This window comes from Tinamus guttatus, unplaced genomic scaffold (assembly GCF_059628265.1).
Source record: "Tinamus guttatus ecotype Peru unplaced genomic scaffold, ASM5962826v1 Tinamus_guttatus_pri_ptg000198l, whole genome shotgun sequence".
Classification (NCBI taxonomy): domain Eukaryota; kingdom Metazoa; phylum Chordata; class Aves; order Tinamiformes; family Tinamidae; genus Tinamus; species Tinamus guttatus.
In genome coordinates, this window is record NW_028288732.1 from 1,935,034 (window position 1) to 1,958,344 (window position 23,311).

A 23,311-nucleotide genomic window follows, 5' to 3' on the forward strand; every position below is an offset into this window, starting at 1 on the left:
GCGGCGCGCGGGCAGCCCCGCGCCGGCCCCGCCCCCTTCCCGTTCCCCGGCTCTCCCCCCCTCCCCCCGCCCGCGCGGGCGGTACCACCGCGGCGGGCGGGGCGGCCAAGGGAAGCGGGGCGGGCGCGCTGGGCGGTACCACCGCAGCGCGGGAGGGGGGCGCGCAGGGGAGCCCAGCGCAGCGCCGCGGGGAGCGCGGAGGCGGCGAGGAGCGGCCCGCGCCGCCCGCCACCAGGTACCGCCGCCCGGCCCGGCCCGGCGGGGAAGGGTGGGGGCTGCCCCGGGCCGGGCCGGGCCGAGCCGAGCCGAGCCGAACCGAACCGAACCGAACCGGGCCGGGCCGGGGGCGGCGGGGGGAGGGAGAACTCCGCGGGTGCGGCGGAGCCCGGCGCGGGGCGCCTGGGGAACGCTGGAAAGAGCTAGAAAAGCGACGCGCCCCGGGGGCTCCCTGCGTCCGCGAGCCGCGCGCGGAAATGCCCCTTCTTAAAACACCTTGTTTATTTATTTTTCCTTCTCTTTACCGAACACCGAGAACCTGGCGCAAGTTTTAGTTAAGCCGTTGTGGGGCTGAGACGGGCGGCGTGACAGGACCTAACGGGCAGGTGCCCGCGGGAAAAGTGCAAAGTCACTTGGTGCCTCGGGCCACCTGCTGCGTAGGGACCCCCCTGCTGCTGCCATCCCTTGCATCCCAAAACGCTGTCACTGGCGTTTGTGTCTATCGCTGAACTTACCAAATTCTTCTTTTTCTACCTTGGCCTTCCTCAGAAGTGCTGAAAGGCATCTGAGCTGCCCTTACCTCCCAGCGAGCGAGTTTCTGCTGTAATATGGCATAAGCTAATCCAAAAAAATAAGCTTCTTATCTGATTTCGAGATTATCATTTGAGGATAGACATATTGCCTTTTATTAGGCCAATTATTTTAGGTTGTGATTATTTTAGGTTGTAAGAGAGATGGGTTTTCAAGCAGTTGGGCCCATTTTCACTCTTGAGGCAGAAGCGTGGCAGGCGTGAAAGCTGAGTATGAATTGAGGGGAAAAATGCACAGAATTTCATTTATTTTTTTGCGTAATCAGTTTTTGAAATGATGCTATGAATAATTGCTCTTTTCTGGGAAATGGAAGGAATATTGGGAAAGAAGGAAAAAGAGTCTTGAATGGTTTAGACGGAGGAGATGGGTAACCAAAAACCCTCTGCAAGTTCCCTGTGAAAGTATTTGGAGAGATGAAAACAATCTTCAGAGTCTCTTTTATATATATATGTGTATATATATATCCAGTGGAGTTCTGTTTTTTGACTCAGTCTTTCCCCTGACAAATGTTTTCTGCTTTTTACTGAATCCGAACTGAGAGATCAGAGTGCTTTCTCTGCGAAAAATGGTTCCCCTGCGGTAGCTGGGTGCTTTTCCTCCTTCACCAGTTGTCAGCACAGATTTATTCTGGTTCGTAGGGGTTTCCTTGCTTCACTTGTATATTTACTGTGAGAGCATCTGATGCGCTTTCCAGAACGGAGTGAACTTCACTGGGTATAAATAGGAGATGCGGAGGTTCTGGGGAGTTCTCCTGGGAGTGCGTGGCCCTCGGGGTAGCAGTGGGAAACTGCAAGGTTACATGAGCGTGTGGGGCTGATCTCAGCAGAATTCAGAGCAGGGGCTCTCTATAAGCATTGAAAGTTTCTAAAAAGATGGTCGCTAATCTGATAATCAAGTGACAGAGATATTAGATAGAGAGATATTGGTTAAAGTTGACAAGTTGGGAAGTTACATTAATGAGGACCGTATCTAAAACAACGAATTGAAATGAAAGCATCATCTGACAGACCTTTAAAACTGAAAGTCTTTTGCTGGATATGAGGCTCAGGGTTTTTCTGCGGTGTTTGTGATTCTTATGGTAGTGTGGACAGACTGCGGTGAAGTTGACCTGTGCTGCTTTAGGATGGTGTGATTTATGTTGGAAGAAGGGGCTAGGAAAAAAGAGGGGGATCATATATATGGAAATGTCTTGCTCTGTGTCTATTATGGCAAAATATACGCAATATTAGATTATATATTATTTCTCTAGAAGTGAAGCTTTTATAGTGGACAAGGTAAATGACTTGCAAAGTATTCAGACTTCAAGAGTAAAAGCCATATAACAATAAATATTTTTTCCTATTCAGTCATGAAAACTTGGTCTTCAGGTATCAGGGACACCCTTTTCTGCATTCTGGGAATTGATGGTATCGTTAAGTGAGTGCCCAGAAGGTGATCCTGACTGCTCAGGTCATTTAAGTGTTAGGTAGAAAATTGTTGGCTACAAATATCATCTGCTATATTTATTGTTGGCTAGTGGAAATTTTGATTATATCTTCATGCTCTTTAGTTGAATGGTAATATATCTGGTGCTTAATTTTTCCAAGTATTTTAGTTTCCCGAAAAACTTGTGGCAGTGGAAAAACTTGGCATTCTTAACCTCATTAGAAAACACTGCAAGATTTTTTTTGATTATGAACTGTGCATAGTTGTTTCCTAGAATATTATGTGACTCTTAAAAATGCTACAAAATTCATGAATGTAAAATCTTGAAGGTAAAATGAGAAATAAAGCACATAATATGCAGGATATTTTAAATTTATCCCAGGTACTGTCTTCTCTGCTGGAATGAGAAATTAAGATTGTGTTGCTAATGACAAGGTCATTTGATTTATTGTTTCTAATCTCAGGAATCACTTTGAGTCTCATCAGAGTAGTAAGAAATCCAAAATCCCTGAGCTTGATGTGTACATGACCATGGAGCACAGATACTGTGAGAGGGACAATGATGATGCAGACATTTGGGTTTTATTTATTACTGTCTGAGAATATCAGTTCACAGATTAATGCAGTTGAGTGTCTTGAGTGTCTAGATTTTTTTTTTTTAACAGAGCATGCGTAATATTATTGGTTTTGAATAGTTGCCAACTTGGATGCCAGTTATGATGCTTGAATATAATGATATTGCTGAATCACAATAGTTAAAGTATTGTCCAGTGAAGATTGATGAGACTTGAATAAAGAACAGAATTAAATAATATAGGTGGATATGTAATAACAAATAGTTGTGTTTCTCAGTGAATATTACTGCTTTCACTTCCCTTAAGCTTCCAAAAGTACGTGAAATGCTGACATATTGTAAAAATTCTGGTTCAAATAACTACAACTTTTGCAACTTGTTTCCACATGAAATGACTTAAGTTGGAAAGGAGGGCAGAGCCATGAAGGAAGTGCCATGAGTACAATAATACAGAGCAGAAAGAGCTTTCAGGTTAAAGCTGTTAAATAAAATTAGTTATTTTGAGGCTGTTTTTGCCAATTTGCAGAAGCTGTAGTTTTCCCTTTTTCCCTATGCTGGATCTTGGACAAATATTAATCTCATGGACCTTCACTGTAAGCCAAATGTTTGAGTCATTGGGAATGTAGTCGTTCTGAAACGGTATTAAAAGAGCTGAGTAATGTGAAGATTTAAATTATTTTGTAAGAATTTATTTTTTAAATGGTGGGGGAGGAACAAAACAGGAACATCAAATCAATCCTGGGATTGAACTTCTTTTTTTTTTAAAAAAAAAAAAAAGAGATTGAAGATTTTGGAGCTGATGATTGGCCATGGCCCTTTCCTATCTTGGAAAAGAGCAAACAAGCCCCTTGCAATAACCTGTGGGAGCTGCTGCACATCCTGAGTCCAACAGCTGGGCATTTGCATAGAATAACTAACTTGGATGCTTAGCACTCTGTTTGCTAGTCGACTTGCAAGGGTTTCCTCCAAGAAAACTGTATTTACTATATTACTGCCCTGAGAATCTCTAAGTGCCTTGCCTGTATCTGAGGACATATCCTGAGGCTGTTTGTACTGAAATAGTCTTGTGGACCTGACTGGCAAAGAATCTGAGAATTTGTTCCTTTTGGGAACGCTGTGGGAGTTACAGAAGGCGTTTCGGAGATCTCCGAGCATTTGAACATCTTGACGGCCAGAAACAGTAAAGTCACGTTTACCTGCTTCCAAATTTGCGTTGTCTCGCAGAGTGCCTGGGCAATCTCAGATAACCTGATAATTTGCTTCTTGCCGAGTTAATTTTTATACAGAATTTTTCTATCCTATATACATACATATATATTTTTTTACTGCAACATTTACTTCTAATGTAAATTGTATTAAAGCCAATTTCTACCTACATGGGAATTAGAATGCAATTTGAGATATTTGTTCACGGTTTGTAGTCTTAGATTTAATCTAAATATCTTTATACTAGTATGTAATATTTTTATAATGCATTCAAGATTCGACAGTGCAATGTAATGTCACAGTATTAAACATTATAAGCATGCTAAGTTTAAAATTTAAATAAGTTTATTTAAAAAAATCCCCAAATTATAAGTTAAGTTTAAACAAATGCGTTCATTTTGTACTACTTTGTGAGAATGTAAACTGGGCTCATTTTTGGTGCAGGGAGGGCAGGAAGTAGCAGAGTTCATCTAGTTTTGCGGCACTTTCAACATTTGACGAGATAGGGAGGGTTCAACAAACAACACCGTTTCCAAAAAGACATTAGATCTAGAATTTGAAGGAACTGAGAGTGATGTTAGTACAGCTTTTCCTTCTCTGGATTTGATTGTAGACTTTGTGTACAGTGTTATAACAAAGCTTTATAAGCTGAATTTCTTGGTCTTGATATATCTTCTGTTATTCCAACATATACCTTAATCTTGACTAAAGAATTCACAAATTTACAAATGTGATTCCATTTTTCCTTGTGTCTGAGCTTTGTTTAAAATGAATTTGTGAAAAACTTCAATCTTTAAGTTATATATATTTATATATATCCCTCTTGTATTTGCATTTAAGGAGAATTATGTGAACTGTTGATATTAAACATTATATATATATATATACATATATATTTATATCTAAGGAACTTATGGGGCAAGAAACTTGACCATTGGGGTTGTTCTTTCTAGATTCTTTTAGTAGCTTGGATACACAGTGTCTAAATAAAAAGCAATCCAAAACACAGAGAATGAAGTGATCAGGAAGTAAAACTACTGCTGCAGTTGTACTGCTTTGTCCTGCAAACAAAATATTGATTCTGAGATAATGGGACAGGAAGAGGGGAAACTTTTATTTAAGAAGCAGCCCAAGAATAGGAGCAGGAATTTGCTTTATCACAGCAGGATAGAATGTAATACCAGTTCAAAGTAAGAGCTCTGCAGTTGCGTAGGGAGCTGGCTGCTCTTCACTGTCCTTTCCCAAACTTCCCTGAGAAGCAGCTAATGGGGGTAGGTGGAGACAGGAAGTCCCTGCTTTTTGCTCATCTGTCATAGGTAGCTCCAAGTGCAGATAGAAGGGTGTCAGGAGCAAAAACGTGGCTTTTTAAAAAGAGAAGAGATGGAGTTTTTGCCCAGTAGTGTTAACTTTGATGCTTGGTCAGTTTTTTTTGTTCTCAAGTCTCTACAGAAATGTTGTGACCTTGAATTGTAGGCTTAGTAGTAGCTCTGAGCTGAAAGGCCAAGGTCTTGAGCAAACAGCTAAATTGCTTGAGGGTTTTGCTGGTAGTGCTAATGTTTGCTTTTGCACTGAGCCAGATAGTGTTTTGCTTTGAGCTCAGCTTCTCAAACCAGGAATTCAAAAATATTTAGCTTTTTTTTTTTTTTTTTTTTTTTGGCAATCTTTGGTGAGGAAACCCCAAAACGGGTGTATTTGCGTCCCACATTGTAAAAGCGAAAGATGTATGAGAGTGGATGATAGCATCTTGCTTAACTTAGCATCTTGCTTAAGTATTTGGCGCAGTTTCTTTTTTTGTAGTAAGTGACCTTTTGAAAAAAATGTGATACTACATGAGAAACACTAAAATAATTCTGAAGAGGAGAGGTTCAACGTATCAAACTGTGTTTCATTACAAATGATGCTTGAAGTTCTTGTACAGTCCGTGTATTCCTAATCCTGTGCTTTTATCTGTAGGGATCAAAACCAGCACTTAAACAGGATTGTCACTTTCTAGTATAGAGTCTCTAATCATTCAATCTTTTTTCCAGTTGATTTTTTAATAGATTTTTAAAAGCCTAAGGTTATATATGTATATATATCTTGAAATAAAAATAGAAAAACCTGCTTAAGTAGCCTGAAGCCTAGTCTGGGAAAGAGCTGAAATGATGTGGCTTAGGTCTCAGATAATCGACCAAAATGTATTGTCAATCAAAAGCAGAATTAAAACTAGACCTAAGGGCACTGGTTTGATCTGGTCCTTGTTGCACAAGCCCCAAATGTTGATATTCCCTTGTTTTGCTATGAAAGGGTGCAGCTGTACGCTGAATGTTACAGCTGCGTGATGCTGCGAGCTGCATAAAGCCTCGCTGTAACCCGGTACCATGGGGGCGCGTGTGCGGCGACAAGGAGCCAAGGCGGCTGAGGGCTACGTATAGATGAGATACATCCTTTTTCCAGGCTGGCTGATATATTTGAAAGGAAGCAGTGTGTGTGCGTGTAACTGGTACTGCTGGGCTTCGTGGCCTTTGAGTGTGTCAGGGTGCTCTACTTCAAAACAACAAAGCAAAACCCCCCAAAACCTGCTAGCCGGGAACAACTCCAGTCAAATGAAAAGTCGTCTTGTAGATGTGAAACATGTATTCTGTGGACAGTATTATTTTTCTTGTGATGTTGTCTCTTCTTCCCCTCCCTGACTTGCAACCTATTTTTTGACCTACACAGTGCAGCCTGTGTAGGTCAAGCCTCTATATAGAAAACAAGAGGCTGTTTAAATACTTAGTAATGTGTGTAGTTACCAGACAAGCTTTCCTGTGCACAACGTTTTGCTTCGACCCACAATATTTGTCAGATTGGCCCCTTATAAAAAAAATGATCTTCAGAGATAGGTTTAAATATGTTTAATGACTATGTATTGCCGTCTATGCACAGTGCAATTTGAATAGCAAAACTTGCAGAGTAATTTGCAGTTGTAACTGAATGTTTGTAGATGCAAATAATAGTTTCATGACTTGCCCTGACATTGTCTATTTCTTCATTCCCCAGGAAAAATTGGACTGGTACCATGTATGTGCATCTCTCAGGGTTACGTCTTTTTGTGTCATTGAGATCTTTCTTGCCCCTTCTTACACTTTGTGAATTGCAGAGCCAGTATGAATTTATTGGTAACTCTTCCTTGGATTTCTTTAGGCTTCTCTTCAGCCTTGTGTTTAAAACTTTTTTTTTTTTTTGGTTGCCTCCTTTTGGGGGGATTGTTGGCAAAGAGGAGCAGGGACTTTCTGTGCACGTTCTGTGAATATACCTGGTTTACAAGCTAAGCTGAGTTTCAGAAATAAACTGTAATATTTCTGAGCCTAAGGTAGCAGTTCAGTCAACTGTTGATTTACTCTATGAAGGATGAGTAAAAATCTCCCCAAGTCACTGTTAACTTGTTAGCGGTGAACTTAAGAATTGCTTCAGCCTAATGTCTCAGCTGCCTTTTCCTTCGGCTGTTTTGTAACCGCTCTTACAAACATACTGTTTGTTGCTCTATTGGTCTTCCATGGAAACGTTGCTCAAATAAACGGTTAGGTGTGGAGATGAGAGCTGTGGTCAGCGGATCTGAGGAGCGTGTGGGTTTGGTTGCTGGTCCCCAAGCGGGGCCTGCGCAGGGCCCGGCCCCTCGCAGCGTCGCCCTGAGGCGGCCTCGGGCCCCCTTCGCCCAGCTCTCCTGGGCTGGTGCGAAACACCAGAGCTGGGTACTGCTGGTGCTGAAGCCAGTCCAGCTATTTTTATTTATCTGACTCAAATTTACTTCTCTAGCATCTCCAAGTAGTTACTGCAGTAAATACAACCTTCCCCGCCCCCCCCCCCTTTTTTTTTTTTGGCAAGCTTTGTTTTCAGTGTTAATTAAAACCCCAAGCTAAGTGTCTGTGTATCCGTGCGTATAAAAAAGCATATATGAAACGCTGAGGGGAGGAAGAGAGCAATGGTGTTGCTCTAAAACCACCTTTTCCACCTAGCCCATGGGTGGGGTTGCCCTGGCGCTGTGCGCTGGGCACTGGAGTCATGTCCCACAAACCTTCTGTTCACTCATTGGTCTCTTTTGCAATTTGACCTTCCAGATCTTGTCCACGTACCTTCAACAGTTCCTTAAAATTGTGTGTGTGTGTGTGTGTATATAAAACTTTAAGAGAAATGGATATTTAAATAGGTTTTGCTAATACCCTTCCTCTTGAGAGGCGTTGGTTGATTATTTCCTGTTTTTGTACCCAAGCTCTAATGGAGACGTATCACTTTAAAACACTTCCAAAATGTGCAGAAGTGCAACAATAGCGGTGACCTCAGCGAGCAGGGTCGCACCCAGGCTGCTTCCTGTTATGTTCTCGGGGAAGCGGGAGGCTAAATGCTGGAGAGCTCACATCTACACTGCTGTAGGTGCTCTGAAACCCGAGCAAGCACGGATCAGAAGTTACCAGCCCCAAACTGAGCAACTAAATCCCCAGGAAAAGATTTGGGTTGGGACTTTCAAAGTAAATGACATTTAAAAAACAAATTTTTCATTAACCATCTCTTGTTTCTGTAGTGAAATGCCTCAGATGCTTCTGTGCTAATGTGAAGCGGCACCTCTCAGAAGTATGTTGTGTGTTAGGGATATAAGGTAAGAGATACACTGGAGGTGCTTGTAGACTGAGAGGAAGGCACCTTCGGGCAGCATTTCTGTAATGTTTGAACTTACATCTCTCTCTTTTTGCATTTGGTAACTGTATTACTTGATACAGTTACTTACACAGACGCTTTTATGTAAAAGCTCTGTGCTCTGTCCCCTTAGCGCAATGATGTAATTCTGCTGCCACTCACAGCAGACAGTTTTTGAAACTTCAGCAGGAGATAAGAGTTTTGAGAAACAAAGGGGAGGCAACTTGTAGCTAAGATATAGTAAAAAAGAAATTCAATGTGCGATTTTTCTCAGGGAGTTTGTGTGTGTTGATCTTAGGTCTGCCTCATTAAATAAAAACCATAAAATGGCAAGCAAAGTATTTTTTTAATACATGAAGATATGCAATTACAGAACAACACTGATACATTTATTTTAAATAGATGTATTTATGATAAATAGCTGTGAAGCAGGTAGAGATTTTACTTCACATAAGGTTTTGGCTGTTGTGTCAAAGTTGGTATAGTTTGAATCTCTCCTTGAACATGTCAAATCCATTCAGCTTATTACAAAATAAAACATAATTTTCTGTATTCCTGGCTTTGAGGAAACACAAATGAATGGACAAATGTGCTCAAATCTTTAGTAGTGTCGCTAAGAGCGGAACTGTTTTGTCATTCTTTTTGGCACATCTGAATATATGAACTCTTTGTCTCTCTGTGCTGCAAGAGTTCAGCTTTGTAGCAGGAACCCCATCTTCTCACACTGCTTAGACAGCAGAGCATGCGTTTGCTGTCGTTGGGTGCAGAAAACGAGCAGATAACTTTACGCCAGCATCTTCAGAGAAAATATGTGTGTGTGTGTGTGTGTACACACATATATAAAAAGTGTGTGTGTGTGTGTGTATATACATATATATAGTAGTTTGCTGGACTAAAGCCCGAGTTTGTGGGAGCAAGTTACCAATATAGCTCACTTAAAAAAGACCTGGAGTATATCTTGGTGTCTTTTTTCCTATACTTAGTAAAGTGCTATAGTTAGGATTCCTTATGTTTAGCCACCTGTGTGATGGCTTGCGGGGGTGATCACATGAAAGCAGTGTGGAACTTCAGGTCTTTCTTTTTGTCACTACATGTTTATTGCTTGTGAGATCTTACGAGTTTAAAAATTTAGAGCTGACTTGTATGGCTAAGTGCCTTCTTGAAATCTCAGACTATCTTTTATGTAAAATAAAGTTATTGCCTTAGTAGGTCTTTGGTGGATAGCTTTTAAGAACTCGGCCGACCAGGGTGTTCTTTGCTGTCTCGCTAGCCTTGATAGCGGGTACAAAAATACAAAAATAGCAGTGCTTTCTTGTGGGGAGGAGTGTATTTACCCTTCTTTAATGTGTTACTTTTTTTCCCTGTCTGTGTGGAGCTGTTATGTGGGGATGAGCTTTGCTTGCTGTGGCAAGTGAAAACACGTGTGTATTTTTTTTTTCTTTAAGAAATCAAATTATTTAGCTGCTTTGTAAATTGTAATCCTCTCTGGACCAGAAATAGCTGTGCTTCTTAAAACCTAAGATTCCTATCATTACATGTCTGACTGTTTCTAGTAATCTGCCAAATATCAGCCCATTTCTTGGCTTTCCAGAGCTGAGTCTGCTCATTGCCCCCCTCCTCCCTTCCAATTCAGCTCTCCATCTCGGCGTGAGAGGTAGCCTCGAGTTCCCTTTTTGGCACATGAGCTCCCTGTCACCTAGCTGATGCAGACACCGTGTCCTCTCGTGCTTCAGGGCAGGCTTATTACAGAGGTTCTGGGCTTGGTGATTCTTTTCACAGCGAGTTCTCAGTCTTATTTGTAATGACTTTCTTGAACAGAAAGTTCAGAGCAAATGAGAAGAGTGGTGTTCCAGTCAAAATGTCTTAGTGTTACAGAGACAGTACTTTTAAGACAAGAACCTGTGCTGTTTTGTCACTATCTTTTCATGTAATGAAGGATTAGACTGTTAGCAGCTAGTGAAGCAGGAGCTGGATAAGGGATAATTATCTGTGGAGCACTTGAGCCTGCCAGTGGCTTTCTTGACACTAGATATGCTGCAGAATCTTACTTAGTTAATTATTTTGCCTCAGGAGGTAGTTTATTTTGGTATTGGTAAATTCACTTGAGTATAAATCTGCTGAGAAAAATTATATGGAGGTGCAGTTCAGCCTGCAAATGACATTGTTGTTATGAGGGCAGAAAGGGACCATCTTGGTTATCACACAGTAGTTATTACTCACAACTAGCTCCCTATGTTCTTGCCTCTAATGGGAAGCGTGTTGTGGCCCTGACCCCATTTCCTAATTGCCTGGATATTTTGCGCTATGGCACCCCCCTGGCTATCAGTATTATTAAAAAGTTCTTCCACTTCCCGTTGCACTTTACCTCAAGGCCTCTTCGCTGTTGCAGGTGATAGTAATAACCGTATGCCATGCACATGGTGACATGGGTTTGAGGAGGGGCATCAGGCTTCTCCATAAGGATTTCTGCTTGCAACTGTTGAAAAGCAGGTTGCACTGATATTCTGCCTTTAGGGTAAGGTGAGTGTGTGTGTGTATTCTTCCCCTCCATCTAAATATTCATTAAAAAGCTTAACAAGTCAGAAGTATATGTTATTTTATACTCACCTTCCTGAGATGTCAAGAGGAATCCTGGCTTCTTTATTACTTGTAGTGGCATGGGAGCAAATGTCTGGCGTGGGCATCCCAGTTCTGAGTATTGCAGAATGAGCTCCAGTAGAAGTCCACATGGTTTTGCAAGCGAGAGTTTTCCAGGCCGTGGAGAAATGCTGTTTGCTGCTTGTATTTTGATCTTTCTGCAAGGGGAAAAAGAAACAGTATGTGTTCTATGTAACCCTAGTACAGTTAGAGTAGAAATCAAATGGAACTTTTAAGTAATTTGTTGTGTGAGAAAACTTAGTGATATATAGTCTTTGCAATGCGTATAAGCTCTCAGGAAGTAGTCCCAACAATTATCCTGGCACACTATATTGTTTTTGACTGAGGGTGGCATGTGGGAACGGCACACGTTGGGGATGTGCTGATGACATGCTCCTCTACACTGAAGACAGATTTATAGGATGTTGCTTCTGGCTTGCCATTACTGCCCGTTGTCTCGTCCCGGGTTCTTGCCAGGGTTCGCTGGTTGTTTCACTGGTCTGCTTATTACAACAAGTAAATCTGGTTTCATTAATGGTCCATGCTAACTACTTCTTGACTATGGCTTCCTCTCTTTTTCTCTAATTACATCACTGTAGTATCAAAAGCAGTAAAGTAATCACCACAGCTCTATCTGCACAGTTTCCAAGTGTGGGTTTATCTTCTGCAGTGCTGCTGTTGTGGTTCTGGCACTCAGGACAAGGCAACAGCAGTTTGGACGTGCTACTGCTGAGTTTATTGTGTAGAAGGAAACCAGTCCGTGAGAGTCTACTCCCTACTCTTTCAATTTCAAATGTTTATATAAATATTTTAATTAAAAGTCCCAGATGGAAGTATCTGACCTGGTATATTGGTACTTTATCATGGATGATCATTTGAACATATGAGTGGCTGTAGTGAGCTACATCAAGTGAGTAGGCAAAGAGTTTTGGACACACTTCAGAATAATACTCGAACTGTGCCCTTGGTTTACTCTAGTATCCTTGTGTTTATACACGGCTTAAGAGTTTACTGTTCAGCTGCCACAAACTGTGAATATACTTTTTTATTTTTATTTATATATTTATTTCCTTGTGATGACTTTGTAGCAGTTGTATTCATTGAGATCTGCATTGGCCTTGAAACAGGGCTGCATTTTTGCTGAGTAGTAGCAGCAAACTAATGATCTTGTCAATTTTAAATTACAATGGAGATGCTAGGACTCCTTAGCTAAAGATATAAATGCTTACTCCTTATCCTTTAATTTGTTCAGGGATTTATTTTTAAGATGAGGGTGGTTGGGGGAGCTTCTGAAGCTGGATTTTGTCCATGCAGGAACTTGCATATGTTCGCAACTGTTAAGTTGAGCAGCTGCTTAGCTGCTGCTGCTTAGCTGCATGGAAATGACATTAGTGATGAGTGCTGATCTGTTAATGATGATGTTAATGCTGACTTTATGGTTAAGTGCAGAAAGGTCATCAGCCAAAGTGTCATCAGTGCCAAGGCGCAGCTGATTTCTGGGCTCACAGTTGTACCCAGCGAGAGAAAACTGCCCGGTCTGTAACTACTGGGACAGGCAATGCAGGCATCCAGTTTAATAGTTAGGTCACCTCTTAATGACAAATAATTTTCTGCTTTGAAGTTCATGTTTGCAGAGCAAGTACGTGCCATGTTGTAGGGCTGAAGCTAAATTCTCTGCTCTGAAGGCTTGAGATATATCAGCTTTCCTCTTAAAAATGTTGTTATCCACTGTTACACAGGCATGCAAGGCTGCTGTAACCCTGGCAGGGATCTTGGCTTGCTTGTGTGTACATTTGAATCCACTCTTTGGTCTGCATTACTTTTGTGCAGGTTTTAGTGCAAAAGAAGGAGAAACATGTTAGAAAATGGGGTCATTCGAAACAGTCAGAATGAAAGTGGGTCTGTATATCATAGAGCTCTGTATTTCGATCAAGTGTGTTAAAATTGTAGTTAAACTTCTGAGACTCCAAAGGCATGTGATCAGCTTGTGCTCAAGCGATTACAGTTTTTAATACTTTATTTTTGCAGTTGGACATCAGCATTGGTTATGATTTTTATGCCTGTTCTGCAGTAAGCAGTACTAAATAGCCTGGGCTTATGAACTGGTGGCAAAACTGCTGGCAAAAAAGGTCTCCTGCAGTATTCTCATGCTCTGTAAAGTCCTAGTAGTTGAACATGGGATGGGTTCAAGGAAGGCAAAGTTGTGAACTTTATAGTTTCCACGTGTTTTGATTCAGAGTGGATCCAGTTTGTGTTTGTTGGGTTTGCTGTTACATGGGCTCTGTGTTACCCTGTGAAAGCAGGGAGGCTTCTTGAATAGCAGGTTTCATAGCTCTACCACACTGCACAAGGCAGAGCAGGGATGGTTATCTTTCTAGGAAGTTACTTTGAACCAAAAGCTTTCACTCTTAACGTCTTTGTAAAATGTCCCGCTTGAGAGATGTGTCTGTGTGTGGGGAAAAACCCTTCTAGAATCTGTCTTTTGGAAAATGTCAATGCTGAGGTACAGAGTACTGATAACTAGACTAAGTAGAGTGATTTGCCTAAAGTTATACGACTTAACAGAAACATTTGTATCTTTTTTTTTCCCAGTGTTTTTTTGGCCATTTTTGGTGGACTACATTGAATGTAGTCTGTTGCTGCCTTGGCTCTCGTGTTTAAATTGAATATTTAGCGTATGTTTTATTAGGCTCTTCTCCTTTATGCTTCTTTTCTTCTGTTAATTTTTATTTTATGAACAGTCTTTTGAATTTCTGCTATAATCCAGAAGTGCTTGCGCGTTTTTAAATGGTGTAAGAGAAGAAAAAATACAAATATTCCTGTGTGTTTGCATCTTTCATGATAGAACAAGCAAGTGCCTAGCTTGTTCTTGAACAAGGTACTGTCTCACTTCAGCTAGGAGGATACTGAACTCTAGACATAGGTGGGTAGTTTTGCCAGGTCTCTGCACTGTTACTTGACTGCATTTACTCTATTAAAGATGAAGGAAAATCGCTCTGATAAAACTCTTTGGGGGATAATGAAAACTTTGGCTGTTTGTTGACCTTTTTGTTGAGAGTGGGTTTTGCTAAGTCCTTGGTGAGACAAGCACAGATGAGGATGCTCTTGGGAGTGTTTTTCTTGTTTACTCCCCTGCCTTGCTGGGGGTGTGCTTTGGAAATGCAATCATTGTGGCTTGCCCACATTCAGTACAGGCATTGTAGGAAATTGCTGCTTCACTTGGAGTCTAGGATTCAAGTTTTCCACCTGGAGCAGAACAGAGGACCTGTACAAAGGTGCTTGTGTTGTAGCACTGTTGAGTTGGAAGTTGAATTCTCAGGGCAAGCGTTTGAACTCTTTGCTCTCTGTTGCCATCTTGGGGTGAAGGCTGATGATCTTAAGAGGCTGGAGATGGGGAGCAGTGTTGCAAATGCATTCCCTAGTTTTTTTTATAGTGCAGTAGGTGCTTCTGTTGACAATTGCTTCGATATTCAAAATATACTCTGTGTAACCTTGCTCTTCGCAGTAATCCGGGGAGATAAATAACTTTGATCTTACTAGAACTTTTTTTTGACAATCTACTAAAGGGAATATCTATTTGGAAGCCTTTCTAAGGGCAGACTCAATTTATGTATATAGCTTAAAAAAAGCGTGATATTCAATCTTATTTTTCTTCTTTCTCATTGGCAGGTTTTCTTCACTAGTGCAGTGTAAGAAACACAGATTGGAGAAGATGAGTGAGCTGGAACAGTTGCGGCAGGAGGCAGAGCAGCTGCGAAATCAAATCAGAGTAAGAATTGCTACTTCCCTATTCTTCAGGACAGGGTTTCTACTGTGAAAGAATAAAGTGACCAAATCTGTCACATGCTGCTCTGAGTAAGAGGAAGCCTGTGAAACTCCATTCATAACATTTCTGGATAAAAGGTTTTATTTCCTGTTGAAGTTTAGCATGTATTGTCACTCCCGGTGTGTGTATGTTCATGCATTTTTTTATTATTATTATTTTGGATAAATTAAAAGCAAGCAGCAATTTGCTGGGACCTAAGCACAGCAAAGTGAGATCAAAACTGTTATGAAAGCTTATTTCTGCAGTGAAACTAATCGCTATACTGTCACTCTTCACATAAGAATGCAGATCAAAGCACAATGTGAGGGAAAAGCTTTCCAGGGTTGGTATCACTTCGATAAGCTCCATTTCTATGTTTCACAGTCAATTTATTTTTAACATGTGGTTCCTCCCACATCCACTACATTTTTGTTCAAAATACTCTTGTAGATAACTGAGTGTTAGCTGCTGGGCACCAAGTCCAATTTAGCAAGGAACTGTTGCAGTTTCCCTGCTAAGACTAGGGTGCAGCTCTCAGGAGAGAGAAAACTGTGTAGCATAGTAAGCATAAGAATCTTCAAAAGTCTTTTGTATAAATATTTCTTTCCTAGCCACCTTTCCTAGCAACTCTGCAGAAGAATGCAAATTCTAGTTTAAATATTTTTTTTCCTGCACTTGAACTTCATTACAGTTTTGCAAAATTATCAGGTATGTATAGTTTTTTAGTTCTTCTACCTGGTGTGGAAAGACTTTCTTACCAGGATATGTAGAGGTGAGGCGATTTGTCTTTGTAATTCTTACTAATCAGCCTGATTTTATGAGAAATGGGGCTGTGTGAGACTGGGGAGACCCACCAGTAAGAGAGCTAGAATATCTTGTTGGAATGTTTGGGTTTTCTAATTTTGTAGCATAAAAATGTGATTGTCCCTGCATATAGGGACTTTATTTTGTGATTTTTTTTTAATATTTCATTTGTTAAACTTAGCACCCAAGTTTGAAACTGGCTTTATGCAGATGTAGCTGAGTAACTGTGGATATTTTCATTGGAGTCTGTTGGCTGTGCAATGGCAATCTGCATCTTTGGATGTGATTTCAGAAGACATCTTAATTTGAATTTCAGATTAACATGGAATTTAAAAAATCACAACTGATGACTTAATCATTTTTCAAGAAACTTTCTGATTAAATAATTCAATCACTTATTTGTGTTTTTATCTTGTTTGTTAAATCAGGACACAGTTTCCTTTCTAAGCAACTACTTTGTTCTGGATGGGGGAAGAATAAGGCTAGATACAGAATGTAAAATAAAATTGGCTTACTTAAGTCTACATCTTCAGTGGGTTAGTAATTTTCTGGAGTTATTGTTCAATGCAATTCTAGAAAAGGTGTGTTTTTTAGCATCAATGCTAACAGCATTTGGTGTTTTCTATTTAGGTAAGTTTGCTGCCTTAGTTACTTGCACGTCTTGCTTTTTGCCTGGTGCTTTAACAGGATAATCGCAAAAAATCAACCTTTGTGTTTGTCCCTGCCAGCTTCCTGAAACAGAATAAACTGCAGTGTAGAGCTGCCAATTTTCAAATTGGCTTTTTATAGTCCATAATGTTTTACCAATATTCATAGTATTTTTTTATAAATGCAATATCTAGCTGGTGTGTTTACCTTCACCTGCACATGCAGTTCTTACAGTTGTTGCTCTATTCTGTACCCGAGTACCGTGTGCTGGATGGGTAAAATAAAACCAATGAATTATAGTGCAAGAAGTTGGAAATATCAGTGAATGATGAAGATAGCAAGATATAAAGGATGGGTTTATAAATAAACTAGATTCCTATTTCTGTCTGTAATAAATTTCCCATATGATGCTTATCCTGAATTTGAGATTTGAAGTTCAGGATGTGATTTGAAGAAGTTTTGGACGTGGCCCAGTTATGTCTGAAATTGAATGAACTGAACCAATAAAAACACTATATAAAATATTATATGATCTGCTAGGGCTGCATGTTGATCAAAGCAATAGATTTTCTTGCAAATGTTTGTCGTTTTACCTGCAACTGTGCCAGTCATATGGCAAGTAGCCTCACATGTACGTATTGCTAAAACTTCTGTTTAGTTGAGATTCATTTTGTGTTGTACATCTTCAAGTGTTTCAGCTAAACTAAACAATTAAAGCTGTTTTAAACCCAGTGTGATTCTGTGTGTATGAACTAAGTCCTGTATGCCAGGGGATTTGCTGCTCTGGTATTTTAAACCCCACATGATTCCAGACAGTGTTTTATAAATATTTCTACAGTTTAAACACTTAAAGCAATCTTGAGAGCATATTAAGTCATCTCAACTAATTTATGTGAAGAAGGCTCCAAAGGGTGGTCAAAATAAACATACACCAAAAGATTTTTAAAGATGAAATGTTAAATAACTCCTAAGCAAGGCGATTAAGATTTGTAAGGTGTGATCCATCCTTCAGACCTGTTGTGAATACTCACGTATTTTACGACTGTGTCATTGTAAGGTCTCCTCCCTTCTCTTGGAGGATGCTGCCAGTAATGCACGTATTAAACCCCTGTTACAGAAGCCTACGTTTTGCAAATAAGGCTCAGAAGGGCTCACTTGTTTAAGGTGTCCAGTCAACTGCTCTTATTATACAAATGAAAAGAGAAAAAATCTTTATCTCCAAGAGTTGCTGTGAAAATGCCCTGTGTATAGGGCTATTGCAGGGCCTATTTTGTGTAGGGTGGAATAATGTGCAGAGAATAGGTCATAGGACCATGCAATCTGAAATAGAGAAAAGCAGAAATGTGTGGAAGGAGACCTGAGCCCCATCCGTTCTGCAAGCCAAACAAGCCTCTGCTTGGAGAAGAGGAACATGTCACAACTGCAAGGGCAGCGCAAACGAATCTTTTGCCTAAAATTGTTACAACCCAGTTGTTTGCCACAACTTCAGATGCCCTGGGCAGTAAAACGTGTTAGGGTGTCAGGGTATATTGCAACAGAAATCGTTGCCCTCAGACCCTTTGTATTGTAAGAATTGCTGGCACCAAGCTTAAAGTTATCTGACTCTTGGTCACTTTTTTTCAGTTGATGCTCAGGGTTACGTTTTAGACTTGTTCTGTTCTCTGTTTCAGGATGCAAGGAAGGCGTGCAGTGACACAACTCTTGCTCAGGTGTGTACTTGATCCTGTCTATAGACTGTAAATAAGTAAGTTCTGCTTTGAAATTTCAAAAAGTAACAGTATGGTAAATATATGAGGGTTTTCTTCCGTAGCTGTTACCTTTTTTTTTTTTTTTTTTTTAAAGCATTTGGTAATCATAAGTGGCCTCTGTATTGGATAATAAAGATAGTCCTCAGTATCTCAGGGTTTTATCATCTTTATTTCTAGATCACCACAAGTCTGGACTCGGTGGGCCGGATCCAGATGCGAACACGGCGTACGCTTCGAGGCCACTTAGCCAAAATCTATGCTATGCACTGGGGATCCGACTCAAGGTCTGTGCAAGTGATTGGGAAATCTGTGGTTGGGCTTAGAATCGGGATTCTCTATAAGAATCGATGCCAATTTTGGGAGCGGTGTTGTCTTGGTACCTTCACAGGGGATCATGGACCATGACTTTAGGCTTTTTGTTTACTTTTAATTATATTTTCCTTTTTTAAGGCCAACGAGGACTGCATAGTACTAAAAGAAAAGGCTTGTGTGATAGGAGAGGAATTTTGCTTGTTCCTCCCGCAGACATCTTGACTTTTCCTTCTTTTAGTTTAAGCAAAGTTTTTTGAATCCCCTGAAGTGGAGGGTATCTGATGGGGCATATCTGTGGGATGATAGGTATTGTAATTTCCAAAATCTTGAGTAAGTCTATAACATCCCAAGTACTTTTTGGTCTTTATATGTACGTAGCAAATAAAGTTACTGGGTCCTCTGGTAGAGAGGGGTTTTGTTATGCACCCTTGTGAGTGTGGTGGGTTTTTGTGGGTTTTCTTTTGGGTTTCTATTTTTTTGCTTGAAGCAACTAATGTTCAGATATTAATAGAGCCGTATTCTGTTCTCCCTCATATAGTCAAAAAACAAATATTTCTAAAATCTGCCCTCCACACTTTTTCCCATAGCTTTAGTGGTTCATCACTGTATAGCTCCATAGTTGAAGTATTAGTGTATGAAAGATAAAAGCCAAATGAGGGAGAGCTTATAAAATATGTGCTTTGAGGGATGGTGCTTGTTTTTGTCTGTTGTTAATCACGAGTCCCTGTGGAGAGCAGGGATTCATCTGGCAGGTAATACACTGTTCTCTGCAGATTTTCCAGCAAACGCGGGCCTTAAAAATAAGTAAGCAATGGGAAATAGTGAAAGTCTTTCTGAATCACTTGGTAGTTATGCATGATATATGTCTATTCTGAGAAGTGATTTTTTGGTTTATTTTACATTAACATTTTATTTCTGTGTTTATATTTAGGCTACTAGTCAGTGCCTCTCAAGATGGAAAATTAATCATTTGGGATAGTTATACAACAAATAAGGTAGTTATTTATAATACGTAGCAATAATTCATGCCTAATTTGTCTGTTTAAGCACTTCTCTGTGTTTCCGTGTTTGTTTCCGTTTGAAAAAGTGTGTTTTTTTTTTCTCCAAATTTAAGATCTCATTTTTTTTCCTCCTTCCTTTTGTGACCAGCAACTTGCTAAAGACGTGTGTCAGTTTTATGTCGCAGAGTTAGGTCTGTGTAATACTAAGCGTCCTCACTGCAGCTTGCTAGTATGGTAGCTTGTAGCTTTTATTCTCTGTAGGTTGTTGCTTCTGAAATAAACTATTTTGGTTTATTTTAAGTTGTGGAGATGTAGAACCTCAGAATTTACAAGAATACTTTGCTTTTTGTGTTAGAGAAAGGAGAGGGGAAAAAAAAAGTGTCAAATGAGTAAGGTTTAGGTAGGGTGTGGAGAGATGATCTGCCGCTGCAAGCTGTCCAGTGTCCCTATATATGAATCGTGACCGTATGGAAACATTAGCCCGGGCTGTAGCATTTATTTTAAGTGGACGGAGGTGCGAGCGGCGGCCGAGCCCCTCCGTGTCCGTGTGTCCCCGTGCAGATGCACGCCATCCCGCTGCGCTCCTCCTGGGTCATGACCTGCGCCTACGCTCCCTCGGGCAACTACGTGGCCTGCGGCGGCCTGGACAACATCTGCTCCATCTACAACCTGAAAACCAGGGAGGGCAACGTGCGAGTGAGCCGGGAGCTGCCGGGACACACAGGTCAGGCTCGGTTTGGGCTCGGCTTCCATTTCTTCACTGCGTGAGGTGGAACAGTTGCACTTCTTTGAGGGGTGTTGTGAAATAATTTGGTTGGTTTGCACGTTAGAGACGGGGAAACGTTAATTCCTGCTTTGGGATGGTAAACTTCAGCCATTCCCCTAGGTCTAAAACTAACCGAACTGTTTTGTTTTTTTAGGATACTTGTCCTGTTGCCGCTTTCTAGATGACAACCAAATTGTCACCAGCTCAGGAGACACCACTTGGTTAGTTTTTGAGCTCTTGGCCTCCCCCCTTTTCCATACCTTAATTTGCAATGAACTGAAACTCTGGGCTACTCGGTTGCCTTGTGCTAACGCCCTGCCTGTGCCCGCAGCGCCCTGTGGGACATCGAGACCGGGCAGCAGACCACCACGTTCACGGGGCACACGGGCGACGTGATGAGCCTGTCCCTCAGCCCCGACATGAGGACGTTCGTGTCGGGCGCCTGCGACGCCTCCTCCAAGCTGTGGGACATCCGCGACGGGATGTGCAGGCAGTCGTTCACCGGGCACGTGTCGGACATCAACGCCGTCTGTGTGAGCGAGCGAGAGGGGCCGAGGGGGTAGAGCTGTGCATAAGAGCAGCTGAGTTTACTCTGTTACCTTGCCTTTAAATGCAGGTGCCTTTGGTAGGGCAGAGATTGCCACATGGTGTATAATGAACACGTCTAGGTAGAAAGTACGTAGGGCCTTTAATATTAGGAAAATAATTGCTTTTTAATAACTGATGATCTAATATATAAGTTATTACTGCTATTGGTGATGCACTGAAATGGTTTTGAAATAGGTTCAGTTCTGTCTTGATCAACACCTGAGGCCTTAAGTGCAGTAATTCTTTTATTATTATTTACTTCATTTAGAAGCACAGAATGGAGGGAAACTTTATTCACTGTGGCAGCATGTTAAAACTGAGAATTCTTGTTAACATGATCTGTTGTGAGGGAATAAAATAGCCAAATGTCCCCATCTTAAACTTTCTTGTTTAACAAAGCTATGCTTGATCTCTTCCATTGGGAAGAGCTTTCAGCAAAATGTTCTGGAAGGGCAAGTTAAAATCAGTGCTTAGGTTGAATATTCATCCTTGGAATCATGTAATATTTATAAACTGGATTATATTTTCTCTGTCATTGTAACACTATGTTCTGATCTGCGAGATACAAGCTCTGATAAATAGGGAATGAAACCTAAGCCTAAATTGCATCTGTTTTTGATAAACATGAAAAATGATTAAGGCTGAGAAAATACCAAAAGCATGACCAGGAGAAAAAAATGCAGTTCCTAAACTTAGACCAGGATCCTGAGCTGGGCTGAGCGCCTTTCATTCCCATCTCAGTCAATACGGTTATTGCCAGACTGGCTTTGATGTGGAGCACATTTTGGAAAGGGAATTTTTTGCTTGCATCCCATGGGAGCCCACGCTCCGAGCGGAGCCTCCGAGCCTTTACCTGGTCCCCTGGGCAAGATAAACCAGTGAGGCTGCTGACACAACGCGCGCTGTCTCTTTCTGGTGTCAAACTCCTGTCTCTTAATTAAAACTTCCAGTTTTTCCCTAACGGACACGCGTTCGCCACTGGTTCTGACGACGCCACTTGCCGCCTCTTCGACCTCCGTGCAGACCAGGAGCTCATGATGTACTCGCACGACAACATCATCTGCGGGATCACGTCCGTGGCCTTCTCCAAGAGCGGCCGCCTCTTGCTAGCAGGTTACGATGACTTCAACTGCAACGTGTGGGACACCCTGAAAGGGGAAAGAGCAGGTGGGTGCCTGGAGCTGCAGCGAGCCAGTTTTTCCTTTCCTTTCCTTGCAACTGCTGATGTTGTGGAATCTGCTTTCTTCCTCTTAACAGTATTTTCCTCTATCCTTCATTGCATTTGATCAGATCTTCCAGTTGTTACACTGCATCGCTTCTTTTATCTTTAGTATTCTGTTGTTATACATCATAATAAATGATCCTGTCAGTGAGACAGCCCAGCTGCTGTAACTGGGCATTGACCATTATATAGCTCTGTGCTGGAAGACGGCAGCTTTCGAGGCTGAGGAACAACTTGTGGAGTTAAATTATATGTTCCAAAACATGGTATGTCACTGAAATGTGCGGAACTAAGAATTACAAAATGAAAAAGTTTGCGTTGACTTTTGCATCCCCCATAGGAATATGATTTTTTTATTCTGCTGTAAAAGTGTGGGGTTTTTTTTTAAATTTTCCCTACTTCTTTTCCAGGTGTCCTTGCTGGCCATGACAACCGTGTCAGCTGTTTAGGTGTTACTGATGATGGCATGGCTGTAGCTACAGGATCTTGGGACAGTTTTCTCAGAATCTGGAATTAACTGGGAGCCAAACATGTACATTCTCCATTTGAGACCTGGAGAGATCAATGCTGCAGCCTATAGCTGTGAAATAACATTTCTACCTTGTATTTGCAGGTGAAGTTTTTCTATTCACTGATTATTACACAAAAAGGCTTTCTGTAAACTATAAAAAAATCAAGTGAAGAAATAGGGGAGGGGGGAAGAAATCACTGACTTTTTAAAAGGGGCCAGCACATAATCATGGTGACCGACAAACTAAGAGCCAGTCTTTTTGTTTTTGGTGGTTTGGTTAGATTGTCCTTGAAGGGTTTTTGCTTGTGCTCAGAGTCTGCTAATCCTGTACTTTTTTGTACATAACAGAATATACACATTATAGCAGCCAATCATGTAACATTTGTCTGTATGTAAAGAAATATGTTTGCATTTTTTAAGGAACTACATTTATAGCTTTGCTTTTAACCTGAGATGTCACTTCTGAGTTTTGTAGTGGATGATCTAGATTGCTGTTTTAAATGTTTTTGTGAATTTACTGTAGATAAAGCGAAGCCAATGGTATGTATGTGTTTTTATAATGGGAGGCATTCGAATTTTTTTAAAGGCCCTGGCGAGACTCCCA

At 41.0% G+C, this 23,311-nt stretch overlaps 1 protein-coding gene across 1 annotated transcript; it reads left to right on the plus strand.

Annotated features, from left to right (window-relative positions):
• The first annotated feature begins 202 nt into the window (after positions 1 to 202).
• On the plus strand, positions 203 to 23,311 carry GNB4 (G protein subunit beta 4). Its single transcript, XM_088523891.1, has 10 exons — positions 203 to 235; positions 14,972 to 15,071; positions 18,230 to 18,268; positions 18,485 to 18,591; positions 19,551 to 19,614; positions 20,182 to 20,344; positions 20,541 to 20,607; positions 20,718 to 20,919; positions 21,925 to 22,141; positions 22,607 to 23,311. Exons 2-10 carry the CDS (start codon positions 15,015 to 15,017, stop codon positions 22,711 to 22,713), a joined length of 1,023 nt encoding a protein of 340 aa, XP_088380017.1. The 5' UTR covers positions 203 to 235; positions 14,972 to 15,014; the 3' UTR covers positions 22,714 to 23,311.

What these genes read in the sequence shown, in the direction of transcription:
- GNB4 (XM_088523891.1), top strand. Translation starts at nt 15,015, where the DNA reads ATGAGTGAGCTGGAACAGTTGCGGCAGGAGGCAGAGCAGCTGCGAAAT. An exon ending in ATAGTTATACAACAAATAAG is followed by an intron (nt 19,615 to 20,181) that starts GTAGTTATTTAT and finishes GTCCCCGTGCAG; the next exon opens with ATGCACGCCATCCCGCTGCG. An exon ending in CGGACATCAACGCCGTCTGT is followed by an intron (nt 20,920 to 21,924) that starts GTGAGCGAGCGA and finishes TAAAACTTCCAG; the next exon opens with TTTTTCCCTAACGGACACGC.